A 19,568-nucleotide genomic window follows, 5' to 3' on the forward strand; every position below is an offset into this window, starting at 1 on the left:
CTCACAAAAAACTCTTTAAGGGCAGGGTTTCTTATGAATAACCGAAGATATTTTTTAAAATTCTAAAAATAAAAATGGCTGAAGCAAACAATATTATTTTATTTCTTAAACAGAAGAAATAAAACTGTACCGTTTTAGAGCAAACAATTTTGAATATTTACTTTGAACAAAATAACTTGTAGATCATTTTTTCGTCTTCTTGACGGAATTAATTTTAAAGTAGATAAAAAAGTTTCTTAAGAATTTTTAGAACACTTACTGAACTTATAAAACTTAAGTTTCCTAAATAGTAAGGGCGTGTCTTAGGTTTGTAATCCATTTTCCGTACCAGTAAAGTCTACAGATTGCAATGCACGTGACTATTAAAATCTAACTGATTTAATAAATTGAGTTAAAACAAAAATATGAACATCATCCACTACATGGATCTGAATGAACATAATCTCCCTAAAAGAGAGAAAAGAAAGATCAATATTCACGCAAGCTTACAAGGAGGAAGTACCTCGGAAACGGTAGTAACTGTAGATTCTAGGTCGTACATCACACGATATAGATTATGGCATCATATCAGTTTCTAGATTAAACAGCTTGAAGGTCGGCCGCCGAAAATATTTGTATACAACTCTAGCCAGATTTATTTACCCTACTCGTTCAGACAACCACGTGCTTTTTTTTAACGTGCCGCTAAAAATGGCAGCAGTATTATTAAAAGTCTGTCTATTTCTCACTGTACTAATCAAGATTAAATCTTTTTTTAACCTCATTATTATGCTTTTTCTTTTTTTTTTCAATATTAGTGAAGTTTAATCGCTGTTAACTGATTTAAGAAGAAAAATAAATGAAAAAATAGACCATTTCTGAGTGTTTAAGCATTTCAAAACTTGCAACTCCACTTTAAAGGAAACGCTTTACCACAAATTGGAAAGTAAAAAGTCAACCATGTAATAGAAAAGCTTTGGGTTTGAGCCTGTTTATAATATATAATAGAACTATTGCATTATCTTGATCATATAAAAGGTCCAGTAGCCAGTATTTCAAGAAACACATTTTATACCTAAGGGATAAGATGAATGCGAAAGTAAATTGGATTCAAAACGAAAGTGATGCAAGTCCTACGAGGTATTACTATCAAAGAGAGCGCATAATTACTGTGTCTTGATAAAATGAGTTCTATAATTGTGGGTAATTTTAATTTGATACAATCAACAGCTGAACTGTATTAAATATTTGCAATTAGTATAGTAATAAAAAAAAAGGCATATCAGGATTAATCCTAAAGATTCTACTAAAATGTATTAATTCTAAATGTATTATGTCTAGGCGATTGAAGTAAATCAGATGTTTGGCCTTCAAGAATTCTTTATGTTCAGGGTTACTCTATGCTAATAAGAATTAATTTGTTTTGGTAACTGATGCAATTGTAAAAATTTGTGTATAGATAATGTTAATACTCCAATAATGCACTCTAATAATGTTAAATTGTTAATACTCTAATCAATGCACTGCACATAATGAAAATGACTCATAAATCATCAATCAGAATGATAATTCATAATAGTATGTAAGGTTATATAAGGATGTAAGGTTATCATAACCGGTTAATTCTATTGAAATCTCTTATTTCATCAAGAGAAAACTATCTTGTTGAACTGGACTACTAGCGCAACTAATACAGTCTTAGAAAAGAAACACAAAATCTCACAAAGCACGGGCTATTAAGTGCCCAAAACTAATTTTCCAAGTTTTGCGAATAAAAACTACCTAAATACAAAGTTTAAAGAAAATTGGAGGTACTATTTTTAAGAAAACTTCAAGTGGAAAACTAGAGAATAGTGTAATTGCAGCAGAGGGAATTCAATCGCTTATTTTTCTGCATTCCCCCCCAAAAAAATAAAAAATACATGAACACTCAAGATTTTTTCCTAATTTTTACGCATGCCACTTAAATTAATGAGATTCACAAAGAGAACCTTGATATCACCAGCCCTTAAGAACCCTTCTACTTCATAACCTGAGAGTTTCTAACCAATAGAAAACTCTTAAAAGTCGTTAATGTCCTATTAAGCACCCTTCTGGAAACATCATATTCCTCCTATTTGTAATTTTGATTAAGACATTCATATGCCCTAAATATTAAAATTGTCCGATAGAGCAGTTGTATAAAGGTTGATTTTAATGGGTGTTGAGAATTGCACTATTTAGTAAAACCGCACTTATGAAGAGAACATAACTTTACACCTTCCAAAGAATCTCGCTTAAACAAAGTTTATTGCTTCAAATTTTAAAGAAAGTTCACTTTCTTTAAGAACTTCTTTAAAAATGCATAATTTATTATGAAAAATGTATTAAAATGATGTAACTAATTGATTAGTTAGTGATACACATTCTTTATCACATATCATGCGTTGCATAAAGGATAATGATATCTGAGACTGCAATTTTAAGTCGATCTGTTAACAATGCAGCATTTTTAATTTCAATTTTCAAATTTAATGCACATTTTTAATAGATTCCATAGAAAAATTGACTTTCTTTGAAACCAGCAAATAAAATAAAATCAGATTTGAACACGAATTTTATATTTATCTAATTGCTAATGAGTCACTTTAATTACTAATTTTTTCTTTCGCAACATTGAAGAATAATTATCCTGAGTCATGTGGCTGTTGTAAACTAAACTAAACGCTTTCAGGTAACGTGAATGTTTATACTAGTGTTGATGCAGTCAGATAGCGCAGTACACCGATAGGCCTGAAACCATGATGGAGAAATATAAATAAAACTCTAAAAGAACAAACGTTTAGCATAACTCATTCAGGAAGTCAATATTAAAATTATAAGGAAAACAGATGCTAGAAAAACAGAATATCTACGGGTAGCAGGTCTGGAATCAAGCTTTCATTAATATCAGAGGTAAAAGTTTTAAAGCCATTACTTTATTTAGAAAACATCCTACTATAATATTATTTCAATATGATGAGCAACTAAACCTTAAATCAACTGCAATACGAACAGCAGATAGAAAGTCAAGTGTTTTATATCTTTATACAAATTATATGAAAAAATTATCTTCACAAATACTAAAAATAATTTATCATAAATATAGAATCATTATATTAAATATTTATGCAAACACACCATACATTTTTATCACTGGATGTACAAGAATAAAAATATACAATTCACAGATATCAGTTCACTTTAAGAGGTCCGAGAGAATTCTTAAGTCCTTTAATATAATCAAAGATTAGTTACTTTTGTAGATGCATTTTTAATTTCTATCATTTGTTACCAATTTTGGAATCTTTAGTGTTTCTCTGATTCTGTGCTTATATCATTAAAAATTCCTAATTACTATGTCAAGTTAAGAAACTATTTAATTTTTAGATTCTATAATGCAGTTGATCTAAAATTGGGAATAATTCTGAATTTTATTCTTGGTTAATTAGAACTGACCTACATGATGTCGGGGCAAAGGAAGGCAAATGGTGCTAGAACACGCAAACTGTTCTGACACTGTTTTATTGCGATCTTAAGAGCACGACTACGAAAGCTTCCAATTAGGAAATAATGAGCATTCTGAAAGACTGAGACTCTCCAAAAATTAAAAAATAAAACTAATTTGAATAACTACTTATTAATAAAAATAATACAGCTTAAGCGTTACAGTACTGAAGACTTAAATTTAAATTTGGTACCCAGTTATGTACGAAACCTTCACTTTAATAAGTTAATTAAAACATATAGAATACCTGCTAGGCATTCGGACGGGTGAAGGTTTGTCTATTTGGCAATAATGGTGTAACATATGAACCAAATTTGTAACAGCCAGTTACAAAGTTCCATGACGTTATCCGAGCGATGTAGTAACATCAGAGAAAAACAAACAGTGTTATCAGCGGATAATTCACTCTTTATACAGTTTCTCTTCATGCAGATAATTATATACAGAAAATATTAACTCCCGATCATGCTAGAGCTAGCCAAATTTACAAAACTAGAGTCATAGGTTACGTTATGGGGGTCGCAAACACTAAAATTTTAGTATTAACATTTCTCAGGATATTCTGAATAGATTTTAATTTAATATCACTTAGAAAAGCTGATTTAAGGAGAATTCTCTGGGAGAGATTTTCATTAAAATGCAAACTTATGCACATTAAAATGCATGTTATCTAAAATGAAAAGCGTTGCAAGGATCCTATGTTTGAAAAATCTAATTTAAAAATAATTTCTCTTTTATTTGCTGAGATTTCTAATTGAAATCCTTTTTAAATTTTTAGTGGTTCCTAGAGGGCAATAGATGTAAAAGCATAGTTTTAATCGATTCTGGTTATTCCGTGAAATGACGAAACAACTGTGACAGCGAGTGACCCTGGCGGTCGAAGCAAACAAAATAAATAACTAGCAGCGTGGAAAAACCAGGAATGTAACAAAACGGAACTATACCATCAAATGCTTGGCATACTTGAGGACAATGGAACATGATACCGATAAAAAGGTCCTGTAAAACTGTCATATTTCTAATTCTCAAACATGAGAAGCAAGTTTGAATGCAAGTAGGTGCTAATTGTTGAAAAATGCAAACAACTTGTCATTTTTTTTTTTTATTACTAATCAATGCTCATGAAGGTCGCCTAGAAATCTGAAAAAAAGTGGAATGTGGCCATCAACAAATGGTTGTAGTTATCAGCAGCAGATATCAAAATCAAGAAGATAAAATGAGGTTTAAACGCTTATAGCAAACTAGTAATTTTGTTTTACATAGATATTTCATACATTAAATATCCAAAAAGTGGCATTTTGCCCTGGGTGTGTATGTGTGTTTGACAACTCAACAATGAATTTTTTTTTTTTTTTAATCATTTATTTAGTTACAATCAACGCATTTTGCGTTATAAGCAACAATGATAACAATAAATAACAGAATAACAGAGTGGAGAAGTTACCCAGCGGTAACACTCCAAAAACACAATGAAAAATTAAGTCCAATTTTGAAATTTATCAAATGAAGCACCAGAGGATGCGAGGAAATAAAGTTTTGGTCAGAAACCGAAAGTGAATAGATTTTTCAGAATTTTAATATATTTTGTAAATAATTCCCTTGCAGTTTTTTAAAAAAAAGTAGGTGCAGTGACAATTGTAAGTGGGGAGCGTTTATGATAGACTTTTCTCTCTGTGCCGTTACAGTGTATTCACTTATGCTGTTAAAAGTCACTAAAATTCCGAGTTTCTTTCTCGAAAATTATTCCTACAACTTTCTGAAAGCTACGAAATATAACATCGCTGATTTTAAATGACTTATTATAAGTCATTTCACTGCATCATTTTTATGACAAAACCTTTTTGTAGGCAGTTCTTTGAAATGAGTTTGGGCTCTATAAGGTATCATTTGCTTTATAAAATCTATAATTTCTGGAGGGAATTAAATATGATTTCAATTTTTTAAGATGAGAAAAAAAATAAATAAATACATCTTTGAGTATCGTGTGTGTTCGTTCACATCAGGGTTTTTCATGCAGTTTTTTCCGGTTAAAAATTCTAGCTAATAAGATCTTGACCGCTGGACTGCTTTGTCCATCAGCATAGAACCTTGCCAACAATTTAAATTGATATCTTCAACGAAAACTAAATTTTGAAAGATATTTATACTTTTCTTAAGCAATAGTAATGGAAAATGAAAAATAAATGATGAAGAACATACGTTACTCTTGTTATTTTAATTGAATTCTGCTAGCTCCCGGAAAAACGAGTTTCCACTGTCGAGTCTTAAAACGATGCCAGGACGGCGAAGAACTTTCTAATTAAAAACCTGAGGTTACAATACGGTTTCCTACAGGAGCTTCTTCAAATGTACATGGTCCTTATCTTTAAATAAAATAAAATAAATAAATAATATAATAATTATATATAAGAATTATAATAATGTTCGAAATTCTCTTTTTTAATTTAGCCAATTTCTATTGTTAAATCAATTTTTATCAAGCAAACCTAAATCAAATGTGAAATGAACTTTTTGAAATTTTCTGTTTTGAGCTATAAAAATCACTTCCCATATTCACCCATTTTTTTTTCAGAAGTCCTCAAAATATGTATATTCAGTGTAAATATAATATTGAAAATCAGCAAGATTACAATACATACTTCTTTTGCGAGAGACTTGTGTGGGGACTTTGTATAAATTAGACGATCATTATCGTCTAATCTTTATCATTACACGATCGGTTTTGTCATTCACACGTGTTCATGTGATAGAGATAAAGAATGTGATATCACAGACAACGTGCCAATGTACTCAAACTATAAACTGAAAAGACCAATTTACCTATAATTAATTCCTAAAATGCAATCAGTACGAAATAATGCTTACGATTATTAATAAATAATTAGCAAAATAATTTGAAACTCGCGAATTTCAAATTTTAAAGGAAGAAGGATTTTCTTTTAAATTTTAAAGGGAACATTGTGCTTTCTCTTAACCCCCGTGAGAAAAGTGTAATCGTGTATATTTTAAGGGCCACGGAACAAGAAAAAGTACTTCATTTTTATTTACAAATTAGTCTGCCTGTGAGTCAGCGAAATTAAAATCGGAAAATGATAGATAGTTCTAAATTGATATTTCTTTTAATTTGAAGACCCTGTAAGGTTCGAATTCTATCCACCGAAAGTCACTTCATTGAATAGCTTCACTTAGTACACTCACTAGTCACTTTAGTCTTTAATTGTAATATTTTTCAGGAAAGTTTGATTAAGGAAGGAAGAGGATTTATGGATTGACCTCCCATTAAAGTACCGTTATAGAGTGACGTGTGGAATTGTTTTTATATAATAATGACGAGGTTTAAATGAATTGCTGAGATTCAAAATTGAAAATATTGAGATTCCCGCATCTTTAAATTTTCCGCGATTTTCTTGAAAACAACTTCGGTTGATTTCTTTATACTTACTACTAACTACGCGTAAGTACGCAATCACATTTGTATGAAAGTTGCTTAAAATTCATTTTAGGATTAAGCTAGGGTAGGATATAATAATTAGAAGATCTTAGGAGTTCAAGACTTAAAGCATAACTGAAACCTGTTACGCAATGTTTTAGTTTTCTTTTTTCAGTTGCCGATAAGGTTACTGTTTTTACGAGCATGTCAGTTCACAAAAGTTCATGACAGTGGAAGAAAAAATACTAAAAAATTCATTAAAAGTGGAGTTAATTCACTTATCCTCATACTTATTCAGAAAGAGTATTTCTTACGAAACTAATCAATAATAAATAACAAAAAAAGAAATGCGGCAAAAATGATTAAGTCTTATTCTGATTGAGCAGAACAAGCAAATGTTTGTTCTTAGATTCTGAGAAAATAATAGGAATCCTGAAAGATTGTATCATTTCCAAATTTTTCATAATGAAACGTTCAAATAAAACTTGGAAATTATCTCAAAAACATCTCCTTAATTCCCATTACTCTCATTATACAGATTTAAGACGCCAGCATTAATGATTCATAAAAAATAAATAAACACAAACTACTAACCTGCCGGTAATACTATACGAATACAGTGAAGTTTCACAAAGAACACTACCATAGGCCACTACCAATCGTTTATTCACCAATAAATCCACTTTCAAATCTCTTTTTAGTTGAAAGTCAGCTAATTTTCTATTTGTACGAAATATTCTATCAACCCATTTGTTTACAGACACCACTATTCCAGGAGTTATTTTTATTGAAAAGAAATGAATTGTTATTCACAATTTAGCTTATTTTCTTTTAGAATTATCTACAGATGAATTTTATGAACGATGTGTATTGCATCAAATGAAAAGATCATTTAATATAATATTGATTCAAATTGTAAGTACGTAATATTTGCTTTATGCCTTTTGTTGTCGCCACACTGTAAGTCAGATATCGTACTGAAGAAAGTCTAGCCCAGTTGCTAGCCAGAAAGGGTTGCAGTACCCCGCCACTGTCACCACGGAATCAACCGAGTTCAGCCGAATGTGACTTTAATCATTTTCCACCTACACAATAATATTATCTCAATAAATATAATCCATAAGGATCTGTTGATTCACAAATCGATAATACAATTTTTCTCTAACGTGGAATTTTTAGTTATCTTTGAAATATTCCATAATATTATCTAAGGTAGAAGATGATTGGCCTCAACATAGAAGAGAAAATATTTTCAACTCAACTTGGAACATAATTTTTTCAAAAAAAAAAACAACAGAAAAAAACGGTTTTTAACAAGTACGATGAAAATGTTACAGCAAATCAATTGATGCAATTATTGAGGATCACATAGAAAAGAAAAAAGTAGTAAATACAAATATAATTTCGAAAAATTTGTTTAGCAATGTTGAAAAATTGTTGGATAAGCTTTTGTTTATCTATATAATATATAACATATGACCGCAGACACTTAATAGGACACTTAAATAGGAAAGACTATTTACTCGCATTCAACCCAGCTGTGCTCTTGACCAAATCGTCCCGAAAAATGTTTGTACATAAATAAGTTTTGACCACCATGAGTACTAAGTTTTATAAGTGTCACTTGTAACCATGAGAATGAGAATTAGACAAAATCGTGAGAGGGTTCTCACCGCATTTTTTTTTTGTTAAGGTCTCTCCCCCTAATCATAAATTATTAGATATACGATTTCTATAGAAAGATTGCGCAAGGCAGATTAGGGAATCCACGAATTAATAAGATAGAATAATAAAATAGAAGAACTGTTAGTTACAAGAACTGGTTGTTTGGAATTAAGAACATCATAAAGAGCATGGTTTTCCTTTTAAAGTTCAAAATTAATTTAAAGTTTAACTTTTTAAGTAAGGTCACTTAAATTCCTCAATCATTCGTCAGGTGTAGACTTCAGAATAAAAACGAAACCGAGTCTGATATAAAAAAAGTAATTTAATCCCGAAACTCAGCCATTTTCTTACCTATTAAAACTGAGTTATAAAATTTAAGAATACTGCAAAAAATCTGTTTAATCTGTGAACAGAGCTAAGAGCATGATACTTAGCTAATTTTCCGAAGTTTTTTTTACATTTTTCCGCGATTGCATTTACATTTCAAATTCTACTGTTTTGACATCCTACAATATAGTAAAAATTAAATTTATTACGGATGGATAAGGTAAATTTTTGACTACTGTAAGACTTTCTATAGTAAACCCCTCCAAAAAAACGTTTAGAGTAATTCACAAAAGTGTTTTACTCCCGATTTTTTGTTTTACAGAATGTTTTTCAAAAATTTCAGAGCAAATTTCAAAAAAATGTTAAATTGACTTGTGTCTTCATGACTATCCACAGCGCAGTTAGTTGTTAAAACCAAGTAATGACAATAATTGAGAAAAGCATGACTTTCATGTAATACAGTAGATGATTAAAAACAATTGCTTATAATCAGCGTTTTATTCTATATTTTTTCCAAACTATTCATTGATTATATAATAAATAGCTTCATTAAAAATCACACAAACAAAAGGAAACTAGTGGTTTGTTCTTTCCTTGGAATTATTACATAAACAGTTTTTTAAAAAAATAGCAACGTAATAGAAGATAGTATTTTCTAATACTCCGAACAACTTATTAAAATTACCTTCTTTTTTTGTTTATTATTTGACCAAAATAAAATGGGAAAAACCCATTTAAGCAAAGCAGTAACTACGTCGTTTGCTTAATGTTGTACTGCCCATTGATACAGTCTAGCAATACATCTGTTCAGCCACCTTAGAAGGGGACAAGGTTACTCAGACAGGTTCACTAATCGGCTCTCTTAATTGAAAACTATCAAAAGAAAGTTACTTCAATTTTTCTATTTCATTTTTGCAATAAACTGTAACATACTATTGTTTTTACGTTGCCATCATTATTTGGTGTTCAATATTTTAGCGCTTGCGCACAAGTCATATTTGATTTAATAGCTTTCAATTTACGTTTTAATATTTTTTTCGTAAGTTTTAACAAGAATTTGAAAAGTGTTTAATTGAGATAAAGAGAAATTGCCTCAGTAACATCGTACTAGTATTTGTACTATAATATTTAACGTGTGCAACCTAATTTTGAGTTATCCTAGGAAATATTTTTGAAGACTCCTAAATTCGAAAAAGTGTGTTTTTTTTTCAAATTGGCCATGCGAATGTGTGCGTGAGCGTGTGAAGAGAGAACACCACAAATAAAAAAAAGAAAACTGCAAAAAGTTCAAAATTTTTATATCAAATCCTCATGAAAACCCAGAAATAAGCTCTGGGATAAAAACTTAGTGACATGCTGAGACGGTGAATCGTTTTTGACCAAAAATTTATTACAGGAAGTCCGAGCCGAAATAACAATATATCTTTCAGTAAACTTTTACGTGTTCTGAGGAAGGCAAAAAAGTGTATTTTCGGCAAAAATACGTAATCGAAAAGCTGCACGAATGTAATACTCGAAGATAATGATTTGTATTTAGATTAAAAAAATAAATAAATAAACAAAATTAAAAAAAAATGGATTACTTTGAATGAAATGGAATTAACACTTACAAAACATTTATGTAATGAACATTATTATTATTTATATTACTCATCGATTTCGTTTTATGCCTGTCAGGCAGGTGTTTGTTTAACATACACTGTACTTCTTTGTTTGTCTACCTATATTTGCCTCTTAAAACCGAATTAATTAAGATACGATTATAAGAGACAATAATCTCTAAATTCCCCCATTAATAAAAAGAAAAGATATCCCCACTTAAGTGCATTCTTTAGTTCATTGAAGAGATATACATATTAAACATGGTTTTATCGGCTTGATAAAGAGATAGATATACATACCGCTTTCTATAAATGCCGTTATTACATAATGCTAATTAAAGTGTATTTCCCCCAAGAAATCCACTTATATTATTTTTATTTCTCATTATTTCTCGTAAGAGAAAGAAATGGAATCAAGTTTATTTTTTGCGTTTTTTTCTTTTTCATAAAGTACACGTTTTAAGGTGTTTTATGTGAAGCTTTACTGTGTGAAAAAAATAATTTCTACAAAATTGAATATATAAGTTTTAGGAGCAGAAATTCCAGACAATCTCAGTATTAAAATTTGATATTTGGATTATTTGTTTTTAAACCGCAAATTTAATAAGAGTTTGGCAATTAGTAAATGTGAGTCTAACTTCAAGGGGTAAATAACATTCAAGTATTATTCACAATGTATCATAAATTGTACAGGCCTCAAGTGTACAATTAACTATCTCCTTGTAGATTCGCCGGCAGCCGCTTTTAGCTCATGGTATAGTACGTTTGTTTGGACAACAGAGTTAAGCTTTAATGGATTCCTGGCTATTGAGGTATTCAAGGCAACGCGGATGTGGGGACAGCTTGGCCAAAGAACTGTTTCAACAAAACCATGCATAGGGAATTGTTACTTCTTTTCTTAAAAGATTTTTCGTATTTTTTTCTACAACATTCATACGTAGGAGTCTATAACTTTTATTTGGAACATTATCCAAAGAAATTTTAATTAATTTTCTATGGATGAGGAAGGCTAACCTTTCTTCTAAAGTGCATTTTAAATGTAAATGCCATTTATATTAACGAGGATTAAATTATATTCTCATACAAAATTTCCACTGATTTCATAAAACACATCATATATCATATGCGATTAGTCTAAAATAAGTTGTTACCTTCGTTGTTGCGTTCAGCTGCACTCAGCGTAGCTAACGTCGGTCGCAAACATATTCTGCTTATCTCCAAAAGAATAATCACAATATTTGCTTCAGACAATAGCCAAGATGATCCTTACGACGAAGACGTCGTCAAGCAGTTTAAACTGTAAAGTAAAAAAATCATGAGTTAAAGAAATAAAAACGAATGCAACGTTGAACAGCGCCAAATGACGTAAAAATAATTTAAATATCACGCAGTTTTATTTCAATTCATTAGTCTTTCTAATTATCTAAGGAATAAGAACTACAAGACTCAATGGTCCGTACATTCTTTTTTTAATTTTAAGAGAACGTAGTATTTTCTGATTGTTTATTTTGAATTCTCATCGGAAACGTACGAAGTTCTCTGAGTTCAAAGTGGTTTAAACAAATTGGTTTGAATTGAAATTGAAAAAGTTTAATTACAATTTAAAAACAGTTGTACAAAAATATATACTTATACAAAGGAGGTTTCAGGCTGCAGTGCCTATATACTCTCCACAACTTAAATATTTACATTGGTCGGTATAAGTCGAACTTAATACTAAGGCAAAAAACTTAAAAAAAAACCTTACTATATACAGTTAATTAAAGCAAGAATAGGCTTAAACCTTTTATGCTTATATTTTTTTATAAATGAGTGAACTTAAGTTGTAGTCTACAATACCTCTTACATGCGGGTAGGGACTATGTGTACGGGAATTGATTTGAATGAGTGTGTATGTATCTAAAAAACGAAAAATTACAGAAAATTCAAATTTTATATTTAGCTCTTGGTACGTGCCTACCAAGCATGCCATAATAGGTTTCTTGTCAACGTAAGTCCACCTAAAACCTCTATTTATACCATTTTCCACGAACTGAATTTCCAATTTTGAAGAAAATCGTCGGATTGAGTACCACTTTACCTGATAGATTTTCTCTTTTCTGAAATTTTCTCATTAACAGCTCCTAAGATTTCATCTAAACTAAGTAAATAATGTTTAAAAACATAAACTACAACTATTACTCGAACAATTTTCCTGAAATGAGATTAAAGGTATTTTTTGAGATAGGGGTGGGTATATTCCTGCTACGAAATAAAAATTAAATATGAATCAAAAGTTCGGAACTTGCGGTTAATGGTATTTATTTTATAAGGGGCTTCTAACAGCTCACTAACCTATGATCAACACTTTTGTTTGGAGGCCAGCAGTACTGCAAAAAAGCTCCGGGTGCAAATAACCACAGGATGTTAAAGCGCCTTAATGTGAAAAACAAAAAAGTAGTAATAGAAATCGTAAGAATGTCTAAACCAGATTACTAATTACACAAAGAAGTTTTGGCAGATATATTTTTTAACTTTATATCAGTAACAGAAAATTTGTGATTGATTACGTGTCAGCCATAAGAGAAAATTAGGATTGCGCACCCCAGTAAATCTGTTGTGAACACTCAAAAGACATTTCTTGCTATCCACTTACTACTAATAAAAAATTTACCTTCTACGGTTACTTTTTTTCTGAATTAATGTACGAATGTTGGGAACAGCGTCCTCTGTTCAATAGGTCTAGAGGTCTCATCTACTTCTTCATAAGTCTCACACCTCTTTCAGCTTCTCAACTACTCCTCTCTTTCCTAGGTCATCCGTCTCACTCCAAATATGCACACCATCTAACCATCGTAACCATGGCCTCCTATCCTTCCGATTACTCGGCAAAAAGCCTCTTTGCTCTCCTCGACTCTTACTTCTTCTACAGATGACTCACCATCTTAGCGTCTTTCGTGTTACTGTCCCTACAATACAGGTTTAGAATAAAAATATATAATTGACGGGCAACCTTATACAACTGTCCTACGGGACAGTTTTAATATACATTTTGTCCATAGTTCAACAGTCATTCAATCCCTATAATATGCCCTACCATCTCCAGTATCCCTAATCTGCCTATAAATTGACTTTTCTAAGAAAAATTAATAAATACATACCAGTGGCAGATATATCACTTTGTGATCTGAGTACAATTCTTATCCTAAGAGTAAATAATACTAATGTAGTGGTTTTTGAGAAAATTCCATGTTGGTTTCATAAAATAATACTTTTAGTTTACCAGCAATTCAAATTTGAAATCATTAGAATGCTTTTAATATTAACAGGCATAACTTAACTTGTTCTGATAGCGTCTTTTAAAGTGAAACGTAATGTAAATCCCTTAGAACTCCTCGGAATATCTATTTTTCTTGCAAAATACAAATTAAAATAAGCATGAATAAATAGCGTACTAAGTTTAATGAACATTATGTGTGACATAATCGAGAAAATCTCAAAAAAATAACTAAATAAATAAATATCGCTTCTGTGAAATATTCTTTCGATTTTTGGGTTTCGACAAGAATGTCAAATTGGATTAACAACTTTCATCCATTCAGCGTTTTCTTCTTTGTTCAGGCAGTCTTTAAAAAAAAACTACATACATACACCTTCTTTCTTCATTACCAAAAAAAGTACATATTACAGACCAAATTTAAGTTTGGAAACAAAAGCCAAATCAAATGTATATTTATCCACTGAATTCAAGGTTAAATATAATTATTCAACTGCATTCATGTTTCATTGCACATGCTAAATACGAAAAGTACTTCTTACCACCAACTTGGTGATTCTTCAGTTAAATCAATTCTCCCAATAACAATACCAGAAGTTTAAAAGATCTGTCACTCGTTTACTTTGTAAATAAAAATATACATCTTTTTCAATTTTCTTTATTACTCTAGCTAGAACAAAAAGTATGGCCAAATTCAATCATTTACATAAGTGACTGAAACTGGCGATAATTATCTTTTTTTTTTTTAAATGACCACAAGTATTACAAAAACAATTCAGTCACCAAAAGCTAGGAACAATATTTTACAATGGCTCCTGAATTGCATTAAAATATTTACATACACCTATAATTTAAATAATAGGTTCTTAAATGTAATAAAATGTACTTCTGAACGAACGTTAAATCTGTTCGGGCGTGCGTGTGTTCAAAAACATTGTTAAACCTAACCTTGAAAACGAAGAATCATTATAGTAACTTTTTCCTGTAGCCATTTTTCATTTGGAAATCAAATTAATAATTACAACATTGCAAACTTAAAATGCTTTTTATTTCCCTCTTCTTATTGTCTAGTTTACAAGAAACTTTCCATTGCTGTTAAATCAACTTCTCTTAAGTGCAGCCAACTTTGAATTTCAATAATTAATTGCAAATTTTGGCAACAAAAGTAATAAATTATTAGTAGAAATACTATTAGCTTATAACTGTATAATTAACATTGCCACAGTTCGTAAAACTCTTTTTTATTCTAAAATCCAACTTCATGAAGCAGCAAATTTCAACGTAAAATTGAGTTTTTTGCAGGCAATTCATTTCACAAAATTGTAACTTTTTTTTAAATTAATAAAATTTAGATAATTGTAATTAATAATAATAAAGATTCAGTGATCGTTGCTACAGTAAATTTATTTAAAATATGCACTTTGTATTACAATGTTTACACATTTGTTTCATCCACTTGATTTGTATCCTATTAGAGCGTTTCTTGGATTGTGAAACAGACTATGATTCCATCTCCCCAAGGGTATTTGTGAGAACAAAATCTCTTGCATGAGTATGAGTTCGCTTTTGGTTACCATAAAAGTTGCATGTGCATCATGTAATCTCGCTTCAACTTTCCAACTTAACATACATATGTAATGAATATGTTCTAAATAATATGTATCACACCATACTACTTCTCTGAAGAACTTATTAGTCAAATGGTATCTAACTTAAATAAAGAATCAATCAGAAACAGCATTCAGTTCTGGCATTTTAATAAATAATAAAATTAACAAGTTATCATTATTTCTTTATTTTACACTTAACTGTTTAATACAATTCGGTATTTATTTCTAAAGAAACGCTCACAATAATTATGTGTTAATTTCTCTTAACAATTACAGCTAAGATTTTGTAATTAACCTAACCTTTACTGTTTAAATTCAAATTATAATTTGAGTAGTTTGATACATAAATTAATTGACCTGCCATCAATTACAAAATCGAAGGACGTTGGGTAATTAGTAGATTCTTCTCCCATAGGCGTACGTTCTCGATACTTTACTGCCAGTAAGCAGCAAGAAGGATGGGAAATTATAAGTAGGTATTAATGCAGTAGTTGACGGCACTTCAGTGCACAACCACTGAGCAAATCTTTTTCGTTATTAATATCATGATTCAATATTCGATGCAGTACTCACAATTCCACTCCTCCTATTAATTAATGTTACCACTTCGATTTCGCAGCTTACCTTTTTATATTTTTCTTCGCCCACACTCATATATACAAAATGTACATGGACACATATGAATTTATAATATAAACACTTTAATATGATGTAATGTGTTTCTTTCCTTGAAATGAGTCCTTTGATTGGGCTTACCCATAAATTAGCGATCTAAATGCCGAGCAGATTTAAGGCAAAAAAGATGACAAAATTTGGTAGAGGTAATGTGTTCAAAAAACGTATAATAAATGAAGCTTAGCCAAAAACAAATAACTAGTACTCCGACTACGAAAATTTATGTTTTTAATGAAAATTTTTAATTAATTTTTAATTATTATTTGTAACATTTGTAATAAGTGAAAGTTTAGATAGTCTCTGACTTCTATTTAATTTTTTTTATTGCACACATTTATTCGTTTTTTTTTTCTGTGTTGAAAGACGTTCAAGAGCAAGAGAGGCTGGCTACACTGTAACTTTGCCAAAAACGCGCAGAACTAAGAGTGAACTCTCTTTTGTCGAATCGACCAATGATCTGCTGGTTTAGAGAATTGTATGACAAAGTAACTAGTAAAAATTATTATATTAGAAAAACAAGAAATTGAATTAAGTTTATTTTCAATTCATTCAGGATTATTCTTTTTGTGAAAAACTATTCTTGGAATTTTCTTCGGTGGTTCTTCTTTACAGTATGTTTTCTTTTTTAAAATTGGCACAGGGATTAATGTGGGCGGAACTGAGGCCAACTGTGGTACCTTCTGATTATCCACATCGGGTACCTGGATTAATAATAATAAAAAATAAAAACATCTTAAAACAGATATATTAATTCTAATTGAACCAAAAAGCTGAAAAAAATAAAATAAATCTAAGTAATAATTTAAGTACAAAACTTACCAAATTTAGAAAACTTGTTCTTGACTCTTCTGCGTAGGTAGATTCTAAAATAGCTGGTCGTTTATTAGTTTTATTAACCCTGAAAAAAGTATCGATATTAAGAATAGAATAAAAACTCTCTTTTTTCGCAGAATCCATAATATTACTCAAAAGTTATTATTAAGAATGAAAGTTATTCATTCTTTGCCTCCCGCAAAAACAATAACTGATTTACTTATCACAAAAGATCTGAATCTAAACATATTCAGATTATGGTAATAAATATTTAAATATTTTGTGTCCCGAAGTTCGTTACTAAATCTCTATTCTGAGAGATTGTAAATCAACTTTTATATGTTGAGCATTACGATTTAGACAGTTTTTCCTGAAGCTGGTAAACTGGGCAAGCGTACAAAACGTACACAATACTTCGTATCTGCTACAATTGCATAGCATGCTTTTCCATTATTAATTCTATATTATCAATTGTTGTAAGAGATTTTGTCTACGACTGCCAGTCAATCGCGCTTGTGATGTCTTAAAACTACCAGCGGAAGATTATTTAGTAAGAATGGCTGCTTTCCTATTTATAATAAATTTAAAAATTGGGATTCTAAATTCAGTGGAACCTTGAGCAAGTAGAACAGAGGCTAGTTAGATAAACTTTCATCTTGCATGCTGGCCCTAACTTACTACCTCTCCAGTTCAAAAGCTCCAGGTACCTCAGATAGAAGGAGTAACCCCCCATACTTAGCCAATGCGGAAGCTGGATACACACCAACCGTCGCTCCTCAAACTTTGGTAGCCGACTTCACAGATTTGAAACCTAAGTCTAAAAACTAATCCCTGCAATATCTTCATTACAATGAAAGGACCAGCAAATGAAAAGAGGAATTTAGCAGAATCTTCGCGCCCAACAGCAGATACATTACTTTCAAATTATTTATTTTTTTCCGATTCATACAAACAAATTAAAATAATTACCTCATGCATCTAAATAAAGAAAAAGAACAAAAAAAACATGCCTAGAAGGGATTAAAGAGTTCGTCTTCAATTTTCTGCCTATACGAAATGCGATCTCGTTTCTCCTCGTAATCAACTTTATCCGAGTTTCTTCTAATGTTTCTTTTTCAGGTGCATAACAAACATGAAGAAATCCACCATAGAAGCTTCGATTATCCAAAAATTTCTTGGCATATCTAAAAAAAATGTCAATATTTAAAATATATTCGCACAAATCTCAAAACTGTAATTATATGTACACATTTCGAAGGCGAAGCAAGTGAAATATACCAATTAAATTAATTCTTTATTTATAAACAATACTATAAAGTTTAAAACCAAGTAAAAGAACTTAGTGTCCAACCAGATGGAATAAATGAAAATTCTGGGTTTAATTTTGTATGCATTAATAATGATAATTACAGAAAAAAGAAAGAAAAGTATTTAAATAAATTAATACAAATCTGATATTTTCAAAAAATATGTAAACTTTTACCCCTAAAAACCATTAGCACTACATTTTTAAGGAAAAGAGCATAGATTTTATGAACGTTTCTAGGTGTTGTCGCATACCTTAATGGCGTCCTTATAAAAAAGTACAAGCATTGTCTCAATTGTCTTTATCACATTTAAAATACATAATCAATAATGTTTTTAATTCAAATTGCCTTTGTTTTCTATAAAAGAAGTTAAGGGACTATAGTAAGTGTTAGATAGTAGTAGGTAGAATTAAGTAGGTTTATGAATATTTCATTAGACACCTTTTAAATCACAAATGAAAGACATCCATCCAACTTTATAACAACATTAATACTAATAATAATAATACTTAACCTGGCACTTGGTTCTTTTAAATAATTTACATGAAATACTTCAGTGAATTCTTCTATTTCAATTCCTTTTGCTAATTTCTCAAAAAGAGCTAATTTTCCTAATCGTTCACAAAGTAACCGAAGTTCAGTGCTGAGATTAATTGCAGGTACATTGAATACAAGGAGATGAGAAGATTCTTTGCTAACAGTGTAAACCTGTGAATACTCGCTTAGTCAAGGAAAATAATAATAAAAATAATCAATATAAATTGTATCAAAAGTAACATTGAAAAAACAATTGCTAATCTAGCATAAAAATCTCCGCATTTTAGCTTTGTGTAGGATACAGTTTTGATGATACCTTCACAGCAGCAAGTTTCTTTCCCTGTCTATATGTTGCTCTGCTTCTACAACATTCCTCAGGTACATGATGGGGGAGTACAATGGCATCATCGTAACTTTTATCCATTACCTATAAGTTACGAAACAAACAGCTAAAAAAAAAAAATCATAAAGTAAGAAACATAAGTAACAATTACTTAATTTTACCCAGTCTTCCCCTCAGTTTACTAAAAAATAAGTAAGAAATTACTAAAAATTCCAACTGAAACTTGAATTATCTAACCTGCTATAAAACCAAATTTTATTTTAAGTTTGTCAGCTAGATGATGCAAAAAAAAAGAAACTTTTTTTGAAATAGTGACTTCCGACGTCAAAAATAATAATAAAAAAAATAGTGTACTTATGGCCTCAGTGGTTGACGCAGCATTAAACAAAATGAAAATCTTAGCCCTAGTGAGTAGAATAAAATATCCTTTTCTCAACCATAATAAACTTGCAATCTGCATTCAATCACTAGACGCTAACAGTAACAGTCATAACAAACA

The 19,568-nt window shown here is 30.3% G+C and overlaps 2 protein-coding genes across 7 annotated transcripts in view; both read right to left on the reverse strand.

Annotated features, from left to right (window-relative positions):
- The window catches only part of LOC141451680 (choline/ethanolamine kinase-like), a 33,993-nt gene extending 19,527 nt beyond the window's left edge, over positions 1-14,466 (reverse strand). Inside the window, exons 1-3 of one of the 3 annotated variants that reach the window (XM_074123183.1) lie at positions 14,327-14,466; positions 13,182-13,476; positions 11,680-11,825 (exon numbers count right to left, since the gene is read on the reverse strand). The gene's annotated coding sequence lies outside the window, so the exon portion shown is untranslated. Of the gene's footprint in view, positions 1-5,704; positions 5,869-7,529; positions 8,240-11,679; positions 11,826-13,181; positions 13,477-14,326 lie in introns of those variants that run through there. The other 2 variants (XM_074123182.1, XM_074123181.1) reach the window with 2 other exon arrangements.
- A 1,094-nt stretch (positions 14,467-15,560) lies between these two features.
- LOC141451681 (RNA-binding protein 48-like) lies at positions 15,561-19,561 on the reverse strand. Of its 4 annotated transcripts, none has more exons than XM_074123187.1 (6): positions 19,424-19,561; positions 19,043-19,153; positions 18,704-18,897; positions 17,893-18,066; positions 16,889-16,967; positions 15,561-16,770 (listed from the first exon to the last, which is right to left on the reverse strand). In XM_074123187.1, exons 2-6 carry the CDS (start codon positions 19,148-19,150, stop codon positions 16,615-16,617), a joined length of 711 nt encoding a protein of 236 aa, XP_073979288.1. In that variant the 5' UTR covers positions 19,151-19,153; positions 19,424-19,561; the 3' UTR covers positions 15,561-16,614. The 4 variants fall into 4 exon arrangements, with proteins under 4 accessions (XP_073979288.1, XP_073979287.1, XP_073979286.1 ...); XM_074123186.1 differs by having other exon boundaries at positions 19,231-19,561; XM_074123185.1 differs by having other exon boundaries at positions 19,307-19,560.
- Between the last annotated feature and the right edge of the window lie 7 nt (positions 19,562-19,568).

This window comes from Rhodnius prolixus, unplaced genomic scaffold, assembly GCF_049639745.1.
Source record: "Rhodnius prolixus isolate KJV_2025 unplaced genomic scaffold, Rpr scaffold_14, whole genome shotgun sequence".
Lineage (NCBI taxonomy): Eukaryota > Metazoa > Arthropoda > Insecta > Hemiptera > Reduviidae > Rhodnius > Rhodnius prolixus.